The 22,348-nt window shown below is 42.2% G+C and overlaps 1 protein-coding gene across 1 annotated transcript; it reads right to left on the reverse strand.

Moving 5' to 3' along the window:
- Nucleotides 1-1,217: 1,217 nt before the first annotated feature.
- Nucleotides 1,218-21,951, reverse strand: PACC1 (proton activated chloride channel 1). Its single transcript, XM_054395588.1, has 8 exons — nucleotides 21,916-21,951; nucleotides 17,963-18,059; nucleotides 16,199-16,408; nucleotides 14,161-14,315; nucleotides 12,520-12,662; nucleotides 6,274-6,418; nucleotides 3,104-3,208; nucleotides 1,218-1,629 (listed from the first exon to the last, which is right to left on the reverse strand). Exons 1-8 carry the CDS (start codon nucleotides 21,949-21,951, stop codon nucleotides 1,468-1,470), a joined length of 1,053 nt encoding a protein of 350 aa, XP_054251563.1. The 3' UTR covers nucleotides 1,218-1,467.
- Between the last annotated feature and the right edge of the window lie 397 nt (nucleotides 21,952-22,348).

Below are 22,348 nucleotides of genomic sequence, written 5' to 3' on the forward strand. Positions count from 1 at the left end.
TAACAGTGTTTACTTGCTCTGCAGTATGCCAGCTAACTTACCTGAGGCAGGGACAATACTGGCCCTGCTGGACCTGTTGAAGAGCCATCACTACAAAACACTGAGCATGAAGTGTTGACTGAACACCACCTCTTCACGCACCCAAACATTCTGTTTCCTAGAAGAGTGTGATCAAGTTGCCTCTTATTGTAGCAATCAAATTACAAGCTACTTGAAGCCCCAACACAAGCCCTGAGGAAGAGGTAAGAGCACTAATTGCAAGTGAGGGGTAAGCTGTAACCTCCCTGGACACAGGAGAACCTGTGGGTTGCCTTCACGCCTGCACCTGATGTGACTGTTTTGTTGTTCTTATTCCATAGAGTTGATGCTCCCCTGTTCAAAGCTGTCCTTGGTCAATGCAATGCCTTGATTTCCTCTGGAAATCAGCTGAAAGTAGTCAATTTTATTCAAAATGCCTCCTAAGAAGGTAAAAGAAAGAATGAGGAGGTACTTTAGTTATGCTTACTACTGTATTAGCACTTCATTAGCAGAGGATGGTAGAAGCAAAATATGACTTGGCATATTCCTTCCCTTGCCACAAAGCCTTCAGAGCAAAGATGCAGTGGTGCACTGCTGCCCTGTAGATGCCTCACTAGGTTGTGGTGGCTGGACTCATAAAAGACTTAGAAGACTGCACCCCCACAGCACAGTGACTGAGCAGACATTCTCTGTAACAGAGAATCACGCTGAAAAAAGACTTTCTCACTTCCTTAGCAAAGACTGGAGGGAAGAGCAACAGCCTGAGACAGATTTTGAACTCCATCAGCTCAGATGCCCAAGTATTGAGTTGTTTGAGTTTGCTTTCAGTTGTCCTGACTTTTGTTAACTTAATCTTCATCTGGAACCACCTGCTCTCATATCCAAACAATGTACACAGTATCTTAATAGAAGTATTTAATATTAAAGTCAATATACTTTAAATCAACAATGACACCTAATAGAATTCCAGTGTATTCTTATTTAACACATGCTGTGGAGAGGGGAGGCCAGACAGTTTTGTTGAGAGCTTTACCTTCCACTAAACTTGTCAAGGAAGTCACTGTGTTATAGCAGCAGATGCAGGTCACTGCTCATGCAGAAGTTACATGGTCTCCTGTTCCAAGAAGCATTCAAATGCTGTTCATTGTTTGAGAACTCAACTACTATGATGTTGATTTTCTGAACACTAGTGAATTTTCTCTTTCTCCCTTGGTGTCGCCAAAAATTGAGGTAAGCTTGTTAAATTTGGAATAGAAAAGCATGAGTTTGTTAGACCTGTCCTAGAGTTAGCTGCTTTCTGAAGTTCAAAGGCCAGAAGTTCACGAGGCTGTTCCTCCAGCTGTCCTTTTTTCCTGAAGAAAACATACCTGGTTTGCATAGTTAATTGCTGATGGAAGTGTGTTCCAGTTATTCTCTATCCCTCCTGCTATGAACAGTTAAAAGGCCATCTCAGCTGATGTGGTTCATTGCTTGACTTCTCCTCTTCAGATGTCTCTTTCGGATTTTGATCATCCACTTAACACTTAACTTAGCAAAGTCTGCTGCCTTAAACAGAGCCAAAAAGATACCACAAAGAAGAGCAATCATGTTCCAGGGATTTGCTGTGATTATCTGAAAGAGATTAAAGATAATATAGGTGAATGGGGTGAGGGCAATAATCACCTATTCAACAACAACTCCATTTTTCAGACAAGATTTTTGCAGCATATTCCTTTACCCTGCAAAGGTGGCCTGGAGTGACTTCACATACCTACCTTGCACTGTGCGTTTACTGATGCTTCCACACTGCAGTAACTGCTAAATTCATTTTAGACTATTGTGGAACAGAATTTTTTAAGACTTTAGAGATACGGTTAAATTGCTTACTTTAAGATTAAATAATAAATTTAATCTATAAAGATTTTCAAAAATAAGCATTCACAGTAAAGATCTTCAAGAAGCCAAAGTTAAAAGCAACTACTGGAAAGCTTTAACAGGACAGCACTGGAATGCTAAACCACATTTTGACAGCAGCAACTGTTTCTGCAGACCTACAAGAAGTATTTTATATTTCTATTTTTAACTACATTTGGTTCAAGAGTAGTGACATTTATTTATAGTTGGCAATTCTCCTTGCACCTCTAGGCACAAGGATGACTTCTGGGATCTCAAATGAAGCGAGCAGAGCTAGGCTTAGGCAGCAAAAGCAGCACACAGCTTTGGGATTTGCCATGAAGTCTGCAGCTCTGACAGCACGAGTGCAGCCTTACTTTCACCAACTCAAGCTTGTTCAGCTTCCTGAAAGCAGCAGTGCTGCTTTGACAGTGCCCATGACCTATGGCCTCTTCAGCAAGTGGAAACAAATCCCTATCTATGGGATCAGGGGCAGCTTTCAGCTCTGGGATGGCAGAGGTGCAAACCCCTCTGGCAGAGGGGAGCCAGAGGAGCAAGGCACAGGACTGGGCTTTCAAGGCACCAAGGTGCCTGCACTTGAAAGAGGGTGTCTGGCCCTAACACAGACAGGACAGCAGGACCCTGTCCTGCAGGGTCTGCATTCACACACTGGTTTTGGGTGAGAAAACAAGAACTCTGTGGATTTTGCTGATGAGCCATTTTAAATGCCGAATTTTAAACAGATTGTCTCTGCACACTTTGCCATCCCACATTTTTCTGTGGAGGACAAATGCATCTGACCACCTGCCCTAGAACACTAGGAAGACAAGCTCACCTGCTCAAGGCACATGCACGTGCAGTGCACACCTTGTAAGCATTCTTGGGACTGATCATGGTCCTGTCTGGCACACCATACACCTCTAGCTGCAGCAGAATGAGCAACATTTTAAAATGTTTTTAAGTGCATTTGAATGCAGCACCAAATTCTGTTCTGCTAAGATTAAAAAAATACACTAGGCTATTTTTGTTATTCTGATTTAAGTCTAGGTTTCTTGTCTATTAATAAAAATCATTAAATCAGTTTCTCTAAGCACAATTATTTAAGCAAGAAGTTCTGACCTGACCTGAAGGTACACTTTGCTAGAACACAGGGATACATCACAAGCATGTACAGTCAGAACACAATGCAAAAAGGGACTAGCATCTTACTCACGTCTTGAACAGTCTGTATAAAAGGATCTTTCCATTCAAATACCACAAAAAACAGCTGGTCACTTCTTGTTTTAGTTCTCTGGTCAATATAGTTCACCACGCTAGTCTGGGGAGAAGGGAAAAACCCCCAAGTGCAGGTTATTTTCTTTGGTGTAGTGAGACTTCTGTGCATCCAAGAGGCTTGTAAGATGGTGAAACCAGCAGACTCTGTGAGGACTTCCAATTCAGCCTTCCTCTACCTGGAACAACAGGCTTCCAAAATATGGAAAGAGCAGTTTCCTCCATCTGTCTCATGTCCATACTTTTTTCCTGTTTCTCACTTAGTAAAACACTGCAATACCATTTTTACACTGGGAGCCAGGGCCTTTATTTTATTACATAATTTTTCCCTTCCAAGAAGGGAAATTTAATTTATAAGGATTCATTTCCTTGGAGTAATACATCATTTAGAAAGTTCTCATAAATGAACACTAGATTACTTTTATTCACCAGAGAACTACACAATGGTGGCAGGAAGAATTTTTTATCTTTTTTTTTTTAAGTATCAGTTGTAGCATAAACTAGAATATGCAGAATGAAAACAGAAGGGAAAGAAGCCTAGCTGTTGACAATTAAAACCATGCTTCCCAATACTGCTCCTTAACTAGGTTAGTATTTGAAACTAGCCCTGACTGGCAGAGCACTTTAGCATAATTCCACCAGGGTACAGTTTTGGATACCAGATCAGTGTTAACAGCCATATGAAACCACAGTCTTAAGAACCACAATCAGGCCTCAGAAAAACAATTAGGGTGTTTTGTAACACAAATCCCCATCCCACAGCGGAACTACAGCAGGTTTGTTCACAGACAGCAACATCACAGTTTGTCTCCCCTGCTGCTAGGAGACAATGTAAACTTCTCAGGAACCGGACGCTTAATAGGGAAGCATACCAGTTAGAGCTGACCAAGGGAGGGACAGACTTCTCCCTGCTCCAACCCTCAAAGGGGTGCTTACATCTTGGTGTGTGCATAAGGGAGTACTGCTGCTCTTCCTACACAAGTTTAAGGCTGTACTGAATGAATCCAGCAGTACTGTAACTTCATTTCAGGATTGTGACAGGAACAAGACAGATGGATGGAACTGCCCTCTCTGTATGTTAGGAGCCTGTTGTTCCAGGTAGAGCCAAACTGGAAGTCCCTAACCAGTCTTACAAACCTTTTTATTGTATGAGGGATGACTACTACAAAACCCTCCCACCAAGCATGACTTAGTTTCTTTACAAATACTTCAAGATTTCTGTCAAACTTCATAAAGCCACACACCCTGCCCTGGCCAGATTTTAGGTTGCAAACACATAGAAGCAGAAGCTTGAACACTATGTAGGTCAAACACCTTTGCTGCAGACATACCCTTTATTTCTACAGCTTGTTTACTGATTGCAGTGTACCATCACCCCAACTATGCTCACTCAAGAAAATCACACACCAGGAAACAAACTGTACACAAAGCTAAATGAAGGCAACGGGAAAGGAAGAAAAGACAAAGTCATGACTACAGAGCTATTCGGCAGACTAACAGACTGTGCTATCTAATATTTGTATTCATCTCTCTGGTATGTCACCCCCCCAATTTTAGACCTGAAAAGCTAATGGCCTTCCCTTATGCCAGCTGAGCAGATGTTGTACTGTCAAATAAAGCAAGTGCTATTTATGTCTGAACTATTTCAGCTTCTACTGTATTACTGATGGGGATCTGAAACCCAAAATTCACATTTTTACTGATTCCTATTTCCTAGGTTTCGTTAAAAAAAACAAACCACCCCAACAAACCAACCCACAAAACAAACAAAAAACCCCCACCCCCAAAACAAGACCAAAAAAACCATAAGCAACCCACACAGTGTTTACCTACCCAGATGATCAGAGAGTCCATAACTGATGAATTAAAAAGATGTTTATGCTCACAAAAAGATCAGCTTTTTACGAGTTTGAGTCAGTCTTTTGTTCCCACTTTGACACACTGTTAGACTTTGGCACACAAAGGAGGATTTTAAAAAATCCTGCACTTGTTAAGTACCAAATGGCAAGCAACACAGAGCTGGAGGTGATGAAGGACAGACAGACAACTGCTGTTAGCACTTATGGGGCAGCAGCTGACTGATGAATTCTTTCCTCCACACTAAGGCAATTCGTTTGGGACTTGCAGGACTGTGAGGTTTACCTTCTGCCCTCCTCCAGTGGAGCAGGAAGGGTACCCACCTCACAGTTACAGCTCTGTTAAGGCTTTGCCACATAATGCCCTAACTGTGAGAACTGAAGATAGGAGAAATTAAGCTTCGGCTTCATTTTGATCTCCACAAATTGGACTAAGAGAAAGCATAGTCTCTGCAAAACACATTCAAAATTTCCATTTCTCACCACTGATGAGACACTTCAACCAACACTGGGAGCAAGATAATAAACTCCAAAAAAAAAAATTTCCTGCAAAGTTTGCATCTTCCACCTGCACATTTTCTAGTTTTACATGATGCAGGGAGTTACTCCATGTTTCTAAGGATACTCCCCAGCTGAAAATCCCAAACCTAAACAAAAAGCAGACATGAGAATGCTACAAAGGATACAAGGCTTATATTTACCTCTTTCATCCTAACATGAGCCCTTGTGGTCACCTAAACCAGACCTCTTTCCAGTATTAGCCATTATTTCAACAATTCCTTTGGCAACTCTTCCCCAGCCTGAACTAAAGGTAGTTCTGTTAATAGCCTATGGTGCTCTCTGGACCCTTACCTCAGACTACAGCTGTCACTGATAACACATTCAAGGTCTGGATTTTCTGATCTTCCTATTAGGAGGTGTTTTCCTGAGATGTGTCACAAGGCCATATACCAACAACTGAGCACCATCAAGACATTTATGCTGTTATAGAATCTCTCCATATTAAGAAAGAATGCAAGTAACTGTACAGCCAAAACTGCTCAGTGCAAGCAGCATAAACAAAGCTCCTGATGTTTCACTCAACCAACCAACCCACCTACCCTTCACCCAGCTCATACTGCTGTTTGCCCCAAGAACTGATTCTGTTGGTGGTTATTAAAACCGTGGCAGTAACTAGTTCTAAATAAACTAAAAGGTCCCCAAACACTCTTCCTGGGTACTTTTTTTGTTGTGTTGTGTTTTTTTTTTTTTTTACCTCTTGTTTGAATTCAACGGTCTCACTACCATCTTCTTCTTTTGTTTTCACCAAGGACATCTTGACCCAAGTTCGAAAACCTCCTGAAAACTTCCAGCTGGAGTATGAACTTTCACAGTCCTTCATGAATTCTGCTTTTTCTGGACTAAAGGAAAAATACCATTACTGACCAAACTCAGAGTCGTATCCAAGCACTGCAGGTCAGAGGAACTCAGACCTACAGGCACTGAAAAATATGTTCACAATTCCTTTTATGTTTCAACCACTAAAATTCAGTGTGTCTAAAACACTGTGTGCAGTGATGTTTTGATTAATGGCAGCACTTGTACTCGTGTCTTCTTAAGTGCTGAAGACTTCCCTGGTGTTCTGCCTGCCCTTGGGACTGTTCTGCCTTACAGGGGAGCTTTGTTCTGCTCATCTGTCACCTCTGGGACAGGAGCAGAGCCAGGAACCCAGGAAACTATTCACCATAATAGTAGGAAGCAAGAGACGGGACAAACAGCCTTGAGGCAGGGCAGCCTGCTTCGCCCAGTTTCTGGGATGCAGCTAAACTGGTTGCAATGCAGACTTACTTTAAATGGTTTGAAATACACATTCAGTGTATTGCTATCATTTTGGAAATGTTATCACAGGTATTTGTAACCCCAGAAGAGGACTGCTTTGTCTTTTAATATCATGACCAGAGGCTTCCAATATCCCCCATGCTGCAGGAGTTGGGAGGTGATTGTCCCCTTGTACTCGGCACTGCAGAGGAGGGCAGCGAAGCTGGTGAAGGGCCTGGACAATAAATGTTATGAAGAGTGACTGAATGAGCTGGAACTGTTTAATCTGAAAAAGAAGAGGCTGAGGGGAGACCTCATCACTCGCTAAAACTACCAGGTGATTAGCAACAGAATAAGAGGGAACAGCCTCAAACTGCAACCGTGTAGGTTTAGACTGGACATTAAGAAAAATTTTCTCACAGAAAGAGTGGTCAAGCATTGGAATAGGCTGCCCAGGTTGGTGGTTGAGTCACCAACCCTGGACGTGTTTAAAGGTTGTTTAGATGTAATGCTTGGGTGTAGAGCCAAGATTCTGAACTCATATTGGGCCTGTGTCTTGACTCTGGCTGAGCAGGATTTTAAATATTGAGTCTGTGTCCTGAGTCTGGACAATCTCCTACACTTGGGGATATAGTTTAGGGGTGAACTTTGCAGAATAGGGTTATTGGTTGGACTTGATGATCCCAAGGGTCTTTTCCAACATGAATGTTTCTGTGATTCTGTGTGAAATACTGAAGAAGTAGCTCTAAGCAACTTTTCTCTACCAACTGCTCCAGGATAGTGTGAATTAACTGTGCTATTTATCCGAAGGTCCTCAGCACTATGATTTTAGCCACTTTCATGTCATCTCTATGAAATAAGCCTGGCTCTGCATCTGCTTTTTCAACAAGGTTTCATTTGAAATGGAGTAAGCTACTGTGATGAGTCGTGAATCACTGAAGCACAGACTGCTGATTTTCACTAAAGGTAGCCTTTAGGTTGCAGAAGTATGTCAGGGCATGCTAGTCCTTCAGACAAGGGAAAGGGTTTTGATTTGGACTACATTCATGAATGTACTTTGTGTGGCAGAGGCTACGCATGGCTAGGTCTATTGGAAGGTTAAAGTATTTTGGTCTTTCAGGAGAAAGATGCAAAGAAGTAAAGAGGAAAACAAAGCTGAAGCAAGCTCTTGTCCCAGAGAACAAACCAATCAGGAAGGTTTGTCCTGTGTCAGCATGAACTGAATTTGCATTTTTCCTGTCCTCTTAATTTTCTGAATCAGGGCTTCTCTCCTTACAAACCAAGATGCTACATGGCAGCAAAAGCTGGCACTGATAAAAAGAGTATGATACTGATGGCCACTCTGTACTACACTGCCTGCTCAGGCTTAATATGCACATGTTTGTGAGAAGGCAAAACCCAGCAAAGCCATTGCTCTCAAGTCAGAGCTTCAGGTGATGAGCTCAAACACAAAACTCCGTGGTGCATGCAAACAGAGAGGAGAAACACTTCCAGGAAGAAAAGCTAACATGCTTGGCTACCCAACAAGACCTAAGATATTCCAAGAGCGTTTTAGCAAGTCATCTATTCGTAACATTAGGTGCTTGTTTAGTGATGCCAACAGAATGGCAGTGCATCTTCCTAACCTCCACAAGGAAAACATGGGTGAAGTGTAAGAACAAAGTCCATGGCCTGTCTGCTCCTCACTGTACAAATCAATGGCACGGGGAGACCTAATCTGAGAATGGTTTCTTCCCTTCAGCATGCACGGACAGCAGCAGTCGATGGGACAGTACGGAAGAACACAGTGCTTTGCCACTCAGAGGAATATATATAATTAGCACTCTGCCAGTCAGTCACATGCCTAATGCCTGGCTATATACAGCATCCTAGAAAAGCTTTCCAGCCAACATGGAAAATTGAGGCAGGAAGTTATGACACAGAGCTGAACGTTTCAGCCACAACTTACATGGTAAGCAGACGGCAATAGTATATTTTGTATTCAACAGTAATTGTAGGCTTGAAAAGTAAAGATTAATAATAACTTAGGAGAAACTGTGGAGAAGTGATCTGAGAAGATATCTCCTTGCCTGTGCCCACAATCCAGACCACTGCTACAGAGTAAGGAAAAAAAAAAGAAGAGGGTAGAGGTGGGGGGAGCAGAGCAGAAGGGAACAAGCTTTACACAAATGATAGCAATGGACAAATAATGCAGCTTAAAAACCACACACTAAGTGAAGACAAGATAGGCATGGGATTTTACCCTGAAGAGCAATTCTCCAGGCAATTGCCCTAAAACACAGACAACCTGCAAAAGCTGCCTTTTTTTTTTTTTTTTTGGTTGGTTGTGTTTTTTAGTTTGGTAAGTTCTTCTACCTATTACATTACCCATGAGATGTATAGTAAGATTCCTGGAATATTCTGCACCAGGCTCTCCCAGGATATTAATGGTACCTCAAGATCATGCAAAAATTCCTAAAACTCAGGAGAGAAAGAGAGGTGCAAGAGGCGAACTACAAGACTCTTAGGCAACGCTCTGTGGTAACCATCAACAGCTCAAACTCCTAACAAGGGAGCCCAGTGCCCTAAGACAGACTGATCAACATCAGACCACAAGAGATTCTGTTTGTCCCAACTGTGGAGTTGTTAATCTAATTCTGGACTGGGCTATAGAGCTGCAGTGGATCATTCTAACACCAATCTCTATGGGCCAACCCTTATTTGCCAGAGGGAGCTCATGACATCCCACCAGCTGATTCCAACACAACAGTAAGAGCCCAAAGAACAGATGGGTCAGAACCAGTTTATGTTTATTACTTTAGCTCTTCCCTAGATGAGGACTCTCAGACAGCCATGGGATCTAATAGAGAGTCAGATGGTGTGGTACCAAAAATCTCAACCCTTCCATGTTAGACACACAGCAACCCAGACCAGAGATGTAAACTTGGAGCTCTGTTTAAACCCTTAAATAACTGCTGATCTGTTCAGACTGGCATTCATCATTTCCCTCAACTGTAAATGATTTTACATGTCACACTAACAGTAGTTTTGTCAGTGATATATGTTCAGAGCATTTTCTTTATAAACCCACATATTATACTAATGACAGTTCTGGAAAGAAAATGGTATTTCTAGCTACACTTTTGTTGTAATTTTCAAGGGTTTCATTATTTTCTTCCTTCCCTCCAATTAATGTAGTACAGCCAGCAGCAGCCACTGTCTAAAAGAAAGAAGAAGAAAAAGCCAGTGGCAGTAACCCTCCAATTCACTGGCCAGCAATAGCACACAAGTCAGCAGTGTTCTGTGAAGGCCAGAACAAAACCAGCAAGCAGTGCCAGTTTCATACAGTCTGTCGATCCAACATTAACAGAAAAGCTGCAGGGAATAAAACCCTTGACAAAAGCAACTGGACCTCACTTGAATCCTCACCACTTGCTAAGCCTCAAGAAAACCCTTTCAAGATACCACTCTCCAGATACATAGAAACTGCTATGGATACAGCAGGTCTCTCACCAGTTTCAAGGGGGTGTGGATTGTGATTTAAGGTGAGGGAATAACCTACACATACGTTTTACAGAGTCTTTCTGGCCAGCCTAATCTAAACTCTTTGCATCCATGGCATGGTATGGTATCTCATGAGTTTTAGCATGTACCTCAGTATCTTTGGTAACATTCAACATGAATTGCTGGGCATAGTGCAATAACAGGCTTTCATAACCAAGTGAGGAAAAGGAGTTTAACTGGAGCCATGAGTTGAAGTTTCTAGAGGCTGTACGGAAGGACACACAACAGTGTCTACAGATATCTTGGTCCCCATTTCCCATCAACTAAATTTAGCATCTGCTGATGAACCAGGAAAAAAAATTATTTCCTCTTCTGCTGGAAACTGGACAGCACAAGTACTTTCCACATATGCACTCAGGAAAAACCATAAACTTTCAACCTGCCCTGAGCCTGTCCAGTTTGTGCCCTGTATGCCAGGACAGCAATCCACAGCACTGAGAAAAAGAAGCCATGCAAACTTTGGAGGATGCTACAGAAGAGACATTACTGGCCTCCTGTGCACAACCAGTTCTCTTATTGTATCTTACCTAGCCATGTGGATCATTTACTGCTCAGATTAAAGGCCTACATGTCTTTGTCAATGTTACCACTATCTGGATTAGTTCAAAAACAATTTCAATTTGCATTTCCACTGCCTCCTGCAAACAGGCACAGAAGATGCACCTCTGAACAGATGCCACCATTTCCCACCTTTTCACTTTGCTTCAAACAGGCTCAGCCTTCACTCTCCCAGCTTTAATTCCAGTCCTTCCAACACTGAGACAAGGCAGCTTCTCTATGAACAAAGCAACACTTGTCCACCTCTTCTGGGATCAATTCTGCCATCTAACCAATTTGACCTGGCAAACCCAGAAGCAGGAGATTGTAACCCAGGTTTTTCCCAAGCAGCATAAGATGTTTCTAACTGATTCACCTTCACTGACAGAACCACAGTATTGAAACCAGGTCCTCTGCAGTACTACTTATTGCTGTTTTGGACATCTAACCTGCTTTTGCACAGTACGTGGCACACGTGTTTGGGACAACAGCAAGCAGATTTGCAGCTTGCTTGCAGAAAAACTACCAATTTAAGTAGAACATACATGTTTTAACTTGGGAAGAAACAGCTCTCTGAAATGGCTTGTGGCTTCCAAGACTTGAGTATGCACGGACCAAGTTGTGTCTGGGTAAGCTGGCTCGTTCTGCAAAGAGCCAGGAACTAGATGCACCACAGCTGTGCCCTCTGCTCTGGGTTTCACAAGTGATGGCCTCAGACAGTGCTTCTGTCCTACAGTACAGAAACAGCCATGCACCTTGCTGGATCAGCCCCACTGTATGCACCACAAGCCACAAAACCCAAGAACAACCAACACAGAAGGAACAAATAGCATCTTCTACATCACTACTTTTATTTTCTCACTATAAAATGTCAATGCCTAAAATACCTGGAACATTAGAGAAAGCACTTAACGACTTAAGGAGTTTTCCTTCACTGAAGCAGAAATGCTTTGTAAATGCAAAAAATTGGTCTTTAGCCACCCTGAGGTACAGTGACTGAACGTTTCTGGTCTTGACTCCATCTGAAAAGCACCAATATGATCACGTGCAAGCCTCCAAGAATGATTTGTTACGATAAAACATTATTTCTCTTGCCCTGCCTCCCCTAATTTTCTTCTGCATAGAGCCTTTATTCCCTGTCCCTTTTTCACTGAGCATCTAACTTAACTTACCAACTTAAGGCTTTCCATTAGGTCTCACTGTGACTAATACCTCTTGTCTATCTTTTAATCTGGATCACAGAGGGAAGAACAGAACTTGAGTTCTCACAAGGTGGGAAAAAGAGCAGGACTTTTGAGAACGTTCAAGACAGGATTTCATTCCTGTTAAAGTCAGAAGGTGGTTGATCAGTCCAGCAGCACCAATGTCAAACTAATACAAAGCAGTTTTGAAAATCCCATCTATGAAAATACATCAGTCTGTGGAAACTTACATGAAGGTAGTAGTACAAAGAAATAGAGTTAATCTTTCAACAAAATCACATGAAAGAATATCAATGTAACATATTTAAAGAAAAAAAAAGAGCATATAAACCTGTATGAATTATTTTCTAAAAAACCACCTTACTTTCACTTGTATTGCTGTAGTGAGTTCAGTGCAGTTACAGACTCATCCCTTTACATACCTATTGATGAATTCTTGGAAAGAAGAAAATAGAAGGTAATCAATGGCACTAAAATCTTGGTCTGTTCCATTTAAATGAAACTGCAGAAACACTAGTTCCTTTTTCTTCACATCACGAGGGCCTTGGACAACCAAAGCATACTTCTGCAAGCAAACATAGGGGTAGTGAGAGTAGCAAAGGAATCCTCATTTGATGTTCATGAATTTGCCATCTGTCACCAATACTCTCTACAAACCTAACATACACCAAGATTTGCTTGGCTGCTATTAAGTTTACATCTACTAAAACATCTAACAAGAACGCAAATTGAATGCCTCCTTCTAGTTTAAAAATTAAGTCTTAACACCAAAATTTACTGTTCTACTAAGAAATCTGCTTTAGTCCTATCACAGTCCTTTGGGTTCATGTGGAATTATTACCAGCCAAGGCCCTGCCACCTGCATTCTGCAGGACAATCAAAACTGTCTTGAGCAATAAAGTCTACGAACTTTCAGCACTTCATACGCAACAAGTTAAGGTGGAGTGTGAAGTGGATAACATCCCTGAGAAACAGGAACAGCCCCCAGCACCTCAAGTGAGCTGCTGAAAGAAAAAACAAACAAAAAAACAACCAACCAAACAAAAAACACAACAAAAAAGCCACAGGAAAAGGTGTTAGCAGGAGTAATACAAGTTCAAGTAGTGCAAGCCTTGTATGGCACAGCAAGCTGCAGCCTGCAAATGGACCCAGCCAGTTTGAACAGGGCTCTCTACATGGTTCTCTCCGTTCTGTTGCAAGGCCATGACCTATTGAAACAGCAAGCTTCTAAACAAATCTACCATACAGCATAAAATGGAGGTTCTTTGTTAAAGCATGCAAAAAGAGCATGCTAGTGGCAGAAATTACATTAGTCTTGCACTCAGAGTATTACTTTCAAATGTACTAAGGAGCTGCTTCCCAGGAGGACATGCTGACTAGTCAAAAGGCAAAGCATGAAGAGGAAAAAAGCTCACCATACAGGTACCTAGAAAGTTTGTTTATTCTCAGTTAAGTTTCCTTAAAAACAATAAAAGCAATCAATTTAGATTCAGGTGATAGTATTTAATACCTTATTTTTTTAAGATTTATTTACACAGAAGCTAGATTCCTTGCATTTTAAAGGGCAGTTTAAGACACTGGCACTCATTGTACCCATCTTATAGACTTAGAGCATTTCAGTGTAATGAAATGCTTGGTGCCCAGTTAAGATTTTTCCAAGTGTGACAAAATTAGTATGTAATTACCAGCAAACATACAAAAAGAGATCAGCTATCCTGTTTCAATGGAATAACTGCTACTGCTTTCAATCAAAGCTAGATATACTATGCCAAGGAATATGCTTGCCAGTTCATTTAAGAGCAGAATGAAGTGAGAATTTCATTGTAGAAATGTGTCCCATTCAGGTTTTCCTGCTGCACGCACCCACGTGACAGCTGGTCTTCCATAACACATGTACATACAGACTGAGCTCTCTTACACTTCTGAAAACAAAAGGACAGATGGCTTGGGAAAAGATAGAAGCAAGGATTTTTTTGCAGCACTTACTAAGTATTTTTACTTTCAAATACCATTATGAACAGAAAATGCCTACACAATAAGCTTTGTGCTATTACTATTATTACCATAGTTTGATTTGTAAAAGGATCTGTGTAGTTGATTCTCTGAGTGGTGCACTCAATGTCTCCGGGCTGACCTGGATTTATCAGAGGTGGAATGTGATCATAGTAATGATGCTTGCAGCTAAGGAGCCGAGCCTTGCCTGGGTAAAAGGCAATACCTGTTTTGGGAGACAAAACATTGAAGAGAACCAATTTCTTTCCCAAGTACATGGATTTTTGTCATTTAATCCCACAGGATACTGAGCTATCCTCAAGATCCAGCAAAATAATCAAATTAAACCACGTGCTTCAGCATTTTTCTGAAGCAGGGCAAAAGTGCCAGCTTGTCCTGATAAGGACAAAATTCCCACAAAACAGTCAGGGATCATACTTTGCTACAATTCAAGGTTCACAGAAAGTAACTTTCCCTGGTCTTCTCACAGGCCAGCAGCTAATACAACGGTCCCTCCCACCCCAATGAAAAGTAGATTTAAAGTAAGTTAGGAGACAACTGAAGTGAAATGGGACACAGAGTGCTTCAGCATGTACACGTTCCCAGATACTATCATTTAACATGTCAAATTTTAATTGGAAATAATGAATGTAGGATACACAACAGTTCAAAGATCACAGGGTGATTAATAAAAGTGAAAAGATGCTATTCAGAATATGGAGCATTTTCTGCTCACTGAATACAATATAGTGACAAAAAAATCAAAGTCATCAAACAAGTACTAACTGTTGCTAATAATTCATCTGTATGGAAATTCATATACATCATAAACCTACCATTTCAGTCCCATAACATGCACTAGAAGAACCTCAGCTGTGGAAGGCTAGCAAAATAAAAGACCCAAACATCTTATTAAGCCACATATGCCACATTTAATTATTGGAAACAAGCTTGCTTGAAGATAATCTAGACCAACTACCAAAAAAAATTATGATTTATTAGATATGGTTAACTTGCACAACTGAGATGACCTGTCCACCAAAACATGAAATGTCAAAGCAGTCAGCATGCATCAAGCTAAAAATGCTCTAGCCTTTTCTTCAGAGCTCCATGCTTGCAACTTGCCATCTCATCACTTTAATGGTGCAATGAAGTGAAGGGCTGTATTAATTTAGGCTGTCTGATCTGACAGGGATTCCTGACAATACTCTGGGATTTATATGCATATTGCTCTGCTTCTTTAAATGGTATTTTACTCCTGTAGCTGTATGAAAAGTTCACATGAAAACAAGATCCATATGGTCCTACATAAAGGCCTACTTACAAAGCAGAGCCTAAGTGACCATAGAGAAGGGCAACTAGAGGAGTATGTCAACAGCTTGAAACACCTTTCAGCCACAATTACTCGAGTGGTTATTTCTAAAATAACCACTGTGTTTGCTGCCACAGCTCTATTTATGAATGGTTACTGCATAATTAAAAAAAAAAAATGATAGAACCCATTATTCATAAATGCTTCTGCAGCATAATCCCTCCAGCAAACTGCAACACAGTTTTCTGATGCCAAACTGCATTTTTATGCCAACATCATTCCTTGCAGTCACATCACATTCTCATCGCCTACTGATGTAACACCGAGTTGTAAACAATGCAGAATACAAGTAGAAAGTGGCATTGTGTTTATTTTGTGATTGGTTTGAGAAATTCATCATCTTACTGTCCAGTGCAGCACTGAGGTAATGATGTATATTCTATGTTCAAACCCTGTTCCAATCATACTGTTTGGGAAACATTTCCATTTGGAACTATCTTCCTTTCCTAAAAGGGAACTCATTCTAGAGTTTGAAAACACTTCTTGTTTATCAACTGTGGCATAACGTTCCACAGCTACTGTCATTCATGTTATTGGCATGAAGGTTCCCAAAATCCCTCAGACAACATTAACACTTCTGTGCAAAGTCAACACAACATAGGTTAAGAAAAGAGGAAGTGAAAGATCTGTGTCAAAGCATTATATTCATCTGAGCCCCAAACAATCAACACTAAAACTTTAAAACTGAAGACAAATGTGAACAAAACTTAACCCATTTTGTTTGTTACCACTCTTACCAGGTGCATCATACAAGGACACTTCCTTGTAAGAGACAGACATCACTGGGTGGTTAAGCTTCTCCCTGAAGTCACTGATGGTTTGGTAGACAAGGAACACAGCTACAGCCATGAGCAGCAGATAAATAAACAGGAGAATTACTGAAAAAACATTCTTTAGGCAAGTCTTGCTGAAACGCAAAGAAGGGGCAGTGGTACCCAGTTCACTATCTGGAACCAAACAGAATATGAATTAGGCCTTTAAAATACAGGTATTTGGGCTGAATTTAGGTATGCATTTAATGATCAATCACTTGAGAGGAAAGTTAAATCAAGCTGAGTCTGAGACTTAAAACCCCACAACTATTGCTGGTTTTGATGACCAGTCTGATGCTTTTTGTCCAAGCATGAGGTCTAATCATCCAAAGGTTGTGCCTCTTGTTCACATGTTGAACTTGGCACCCTGCTTAAGGACACAGCAGGCAGGAAACAAGGTTTGTTTTCAAGAAGAACAACTCAGAAACTAAGTTCAAAGTTTATAAGAAAAAAAGTCTGTTGACAGTCATTCTTTCCTCCAGGAAAAAAAACAACTTCTTCCCTCCTCCCCGCCCCCCCATTCAGCATCTGCAGCAGCAGAGAGATTTAATATTCTAATGCTCTAAACCAGCTATTTGCATTGCACCTCCACCCTGGTAGCAGTCACAAGGTTTCCCTCTCATTTTTGGACTCCAGTTTGCAAGTCATTGTGCATAATACATAAAGTTTCAAAAAAAGATTCTTCCAATTACAGCTAGAAAAAGACCAACCCAATTCTCTCACAGTCGTCTTGTCTTCAAAGCTTATTCTCTGACTGTCTTTACACTAACTTGTACACAGCCACACTCCTTGCATTTGCCGATTTTTAGGGCACTATTTCACGGAAAAAGTTCATGTACTCATGTAGGTGAGACACACATCATGTTTGGATTGTGAGCAACATACAGCTGAACACACAAAAGGGGCATTCAAATCCAGCATAGGAAAGGAGATAAATGGGCACATTTTGCACTGACTTTTCTGTGTGGTGTAACTTAATGAGTCAGACCTTCCCAGGCCATGCCAGACTCTGCCCTTCAACTCTAACAGCATGGTTTGGCAGTTGTTCCTTGCCACAGCAAACACTACCCTACTAATAAATCCTATTGAACACAACCTCTTACAAAAGTCCATGGTCATGCACATGTTCCCAGGTTATATGCCAGGAGATGGCAACCAAGGAAATTAGGATATAAAATTGCACTACTGAAACAAGTATGGTTTGAACAGCTGTAGAGCATTTAGACAGCACTCATTTCAGGTTGGATTATCTTAATGCCTACACCTGAGCTTCAATAAGGCCAGCTAACGCTGCCCTGCACCCTCCAAAACCAGGTCTGAACTGTCTAACTCCAGTCTCTTTAAAAGCACATCTGTTGATCTTGCTTGTGTACATCTGATACAAACTTTGCTGCAATCCACTGCCATTACAAACACTGGAACTCAGGGACCACACAACATAATGGAAGATGACATATCTCAGAACCAGATCTGCTTAAATCTTCATTGATTGAGCAGGGTTCATGACAAAGAAATGCTCTTAATTCATGGAAATGCTCCTTGGCTTTCCAACAGTACTTATTCCCCAAAATAAGTAATCTAGTGTTTTGTTTGCTTTCAGAATTGCAATTAAAGACTGGAAACAACCAAACCCACACACAGAAGCATCAAGTACTTAACACTGGTAATTTCTGGGTCAGTAGTTCTCACCTGGTAAAATAACAGAGCTGGCATCTTCATGAACTTCCATATCTCCTCCTCTCTGGTCTGTTTGGTTTTCAGATACTCGCTCCACATCTTCACTCAGCTGTGTAGTTAAAACAGTGGTTCAATTTCCAAATATGCTTTCAAATTGCAATTGCTGGAATGGTACAAATAAGAGAGGCCCCAACTAACCAAACACACAAAAACATGCCCCAGCCCAAGAGCACCAACACCTCTTCCACTTGTTCACAGGACAAGAGCCACATTTATGTAGACCTACGTCTAAAAAAATAACTTGCATGCTGTAAAATGAGAAAGACAGCACATTAAATTTAACCCACTTCTATCCTACTGCTGCAACAATAACATCACCTTTTATTTCAAGATCAAAGTAATTGTTTCCCTGGCAGCTTCAGCTCACTTTAAACCCCCAATTAGGACAATGCCCTCAGAAACAAGCAGGAATTTAGTTCCTTCACTCAAGAACATATGTTTTGGCATAAACAAACCATAGCACATACCATCAAACTGAGCATTAGCATTTCTTAATAAAGAGGTGCAAAAAGAGGGAGTTGCATTTTGAGAGGCATTAGGGCAAGTAACTCAAATGCAGTCTCAGACACATAGGTAGGTGGGTCATTAGAAGACATCAAACATCTGTACATTTCTGGTACTTATTTGTGCTCACTGTACATACTATTCTTCCATTGCTTGTAAAAGAAGCAACAGTGACCAGATGTTTTCTTGTTTTGCTGTACAGAGCTCTGGGCCTACGCTGCCAAAACACTTTGGTCAAAGTCAGAAGCTTGTCTCATCAGGTAAGCATCACGAAGACTGTAAAGCATTAGACTATATATATATACACACCTAGCTCCTGTATGTTTTCCAAATTTCTTGTGTGGTAGGTATATGACTGGCACACAAATTACAGCAAAGCAAACTGGAACGTAAGTTTGTAGCACATCGTGTGTTGCACAGTAACTGTCTAAGCTAAACACAGCATCACCTACCTAATCAGGTAAGGGAGATTAGCTTTGTTCCTATTTCAAGCAAAACAGGAGCACAGTTAATGCAGCAGCTATACTGAATGCCATTGAACTTTACACCCCAGCTTACTCAACGGTAATGTGCATGTATCCATAAGGAAGTGCTTTTATTTCACTCAACTTTAATTCAGTATTGAAATAATGATTATACCATTAATAGATCATCATTTGCACTTATTAGGAAAGACTCCACTCATTTTACATCTTCAAAGTCTGACATAAAGTCTCCATCACTTCCTCCTGTATTTCTGTATTCCATTCCACCATGCAAAGCAAGTTAAAAGCAGTTACCTAGTTGTTTTTAAATGCTTTCCACATAAATAAAGCATGATTTTCCATGGTGTGAAGCATGACAAACAGGTAACTAACAGGCTGCACTCAGCTCATTTGCAGGAGGCTTACCAGGGCCCAAATGAAGATAATTTTATTTTATGAAGATAATAGAAATACACCAGTTCTATTAGTTTACCTGACCCAAAATAAGCTATACTAACACAAGAAGAATGTTCACTGAAACTCTTGCAGATGTTAAACTAAATCAGCAGACAGATTAAATTATACCCATGCAAATTCCTTATTCTAGAGATGATCCAAAAAATGTAATGTAAGTTACAAAATCACTGAAGTTTCTCAGCTGACTCTCACACTCCTCTGGTTTAACCACGGTTCCCCAAGTGTGGACACCTCATTGACTGAGATTATGTAGAGAGTAAGCAAGTTCTGTTCCTGACAGCAAGGAGATCCCAACACAAGTTTAAACAAAGACACTATGCAACATCTCTTATCCTCTCAAGAGGACCTATGGTGACTCTTCAACACATAGAAGAAAAACTAAGAAAATTTCACCTTTCACCACTCCTTAGAAACAGAAAAAAAAGTTAATATGCAGCTACTTTTCCTTATCCCTGCTAACAAGGCAGCCAGTTTCATAAGCTTTCCACACATAAAACCAATGAAGGACCTGGGTAGTCAAAAGCAGGAGAGCTAATATTGCCTCAGGTGCAGTAAGTAGGTTGAGCTGATGCATTAAGACCCCCTAAAACCAACTAATTTTACCACAAACCCTGAACTCCTGACGTAAGAGGTGAAGCTGCAGAAATCCACTAAAGCTACCAAGAGTTGTTCATGGCTCAGCTTCCACATTTTCCATGTACAGCACGCAGCACACTGTCTCTACAAAGTACAGACCTATAAACCCAACAATTCACAGACATACTGAGCTACAGTCTCCTAACGACTGGGAAATCAGGACAGCATTACTGCACAACAGCCAGTTCTAGCTTCTTCAGGCTTGACAGAATCCCCAAATCAAGGCAAATGACAACAGTGAATCTGATGTATGCCAACAGTGTTCACCCTCATAGGCCAGCTCTTCCTACATCTTATTTTTTATAGAGTGAACAATGGTGCTAGCGGAGAAGGAACACTTGCTGGGCAGTTACGCTTGCCACACAATGCAGAGATAGGATAGGATATGGAGAGCAGGAAGGGCACAAAACAGACCTTTTTTTTCAGCATTTCTCTGGGCTCAGCACATACAGCTGAGTGAGAAACAGCTGTAGGAGCCTGCCTGCGATCCAGCTGCACAGAGAAAAGCACTAGTCAAAAAGAAACTCAGAAAAGGAAACTCCAGATATCTAAGCATCCCTGCTAGGGGCAGAAGCATCACAGAGTGCCCCAGGTGCCAGAGAAGGGAAGGAAACACAGCTGCTGCAGTTCACACCATCTAGACTTAAAACACAGAGTTTGGGACAATCCCAAACATACAGAGTAGTGTCAGCAGTGTGTGATATATAAGATGGAAATGTGACACACATAGTCCAGTCCGTACTTCAGGAATCAATGAAACTTCATTAACTCTCTCAAGTACTTCCCCTACATACAAGCTCTCATGTGAATTAATTTCATCTTGATAATCACAGGATAAAAATCTTCCTACTGGATAAAACACTCTTAAATACAAGGAGAACTTGTCCATACAGGCCTTTTGCTGGTCCACTGATTTATAACCTTCCAGTGCCTTTTAGCCCAGCACACACACACAAAAAAAAAAACCAAAAAACAGAAGGTGAAACTAAACAGACAGCACTAAACTAAATTAGAAAGTATTAATACGGAACCCCAAACTACCCATCACATGCAAAGGAAGGCAAATATCTGCATTCCTTTGGCCTGCGAGACACAAAGTGCCCGGTTGCAAGGCTATACTGCTGTTGACCTTGGCACAAATAGGTTGTGGAGAGATAGGCAGGAGCGAAGAATTCCGGTTGCTCGAGCCTGTACATTGATATGCAAACTAGGGGCTCTTGGCAGGATGATAACGCGGCCTTCAGTTCCGTATCCGAGAGCTCTGGTACCAGAGTCCCTTCTCACGCCCGACAGAACATCTCCTTGTTTAGGAAAGCCACAGTTACAGAGCTCACCCGCCAGCTGTACCTAGCTCATAACACTTCATCTGCTGCAGATCATTTCAGCCATGCTGAAAGGTAAATCCTGAAATTAAGTGCATCCAAAACACCCATTTCTTTTTGTTGAGAGGGCATGCAAGCTGACATGCCTGTAAGGAGGTCTTGGGGCAGCACCAGGCAGGTGAAGGCACACGGCCATACGGTCAGGCTCACCCGGTTCGGCCGCGTTTCAACAGCTGCAGACGGGCCACAGGGCGCAAATTACGCCACGGAGGGCTTCGCACTGCAGTCGACCCGCTTCGACAGAGCTCCCCGCCCCCGGCAACGACGCGCCCTACCTCGCCGAGCCGCAGAGCCAGAGCCCAACTGAGCTGACGGCATTGACAGCGTTGAGCATAAATACTTAGCACGCCCCGCGTCGGGCATCGCCGCCCGGGGGACTGCTCCGACCCCTGCGGCCCGCCACCCACAAGCCCTGCCCCAGCCTCCCCCGTCCTGCCCGTACCTCTTGGTAGGATGCGGACACCTCTGGTCTTAGCATAGCATCTGCAGCGGGGAGCGGCCACCGCGGGGGCCGGGAAACAGCCCAGCCGCACCGCACAGGACAGTGACAGAGACCGAGCCCAGCCTCCCTGCCGGCACAGGGCCACGCAGGCGCCGGGACCCCCCACCCGCCCGCGAGTGCTTCCCGCCTCCGCCTCGCGTTCTCGCCATAGCCGCGCGGGGGCTGCTGGGAGGCGTAGTCCGGGGGGAGCTGGTGGCTGTTGGCATTGGGCAGCGGGCAGCTAGCCATGAACAGCCGCTGAGCTCCGACCTCACCGCACTGCTAGGCAACGGGGAAGCCTGTGGCGACCTGGGGATCACTGGCAGCCGCCCCGGCAGTAACCACCGTCGTTTTCCACGGCCTGGCTGCAGGGCACGAAACTTTGAAACGCCCG

Source organism: Indicator indicator, chromosome 2, assembly GCF_027791375.1.
Source record: "Indicator indicator isolate 239-I01 chromosome 2, UM_Iind_1.1, whole genome shotgun sequence".
Classification (NCBI taxonomy): domain Eukaryota; kingdom Metazoa; phylum Chordata; class Aves; order Piciformes; family Indicatoridae; genus Indicator; species Indicator indicator.

Bases quoted from the DNA above. Each gene is read 5' to 3' on its own strand.
- PACC1 (XM_054395588.1), bottom strand. From the start codon at position 21,951: ATGCTAAGACCAGAGGTGTCCGCATCCTACCAAGAG. The intron at 18,060-21,915 runs GTACGGGCAGGA...TTAACTACACAG, and splicing joins TGTCCGCATCCTACCAAGAG to CTGAGTGAAGATGTGGAGCG. The intron at 14,316-16,198 runs GTAAGAGTGGTA...CTCCCAAAACAG, and splicing joins GTCCTTGTATGATGCACCTG to GTATTGCCTTTTACCCAGGC.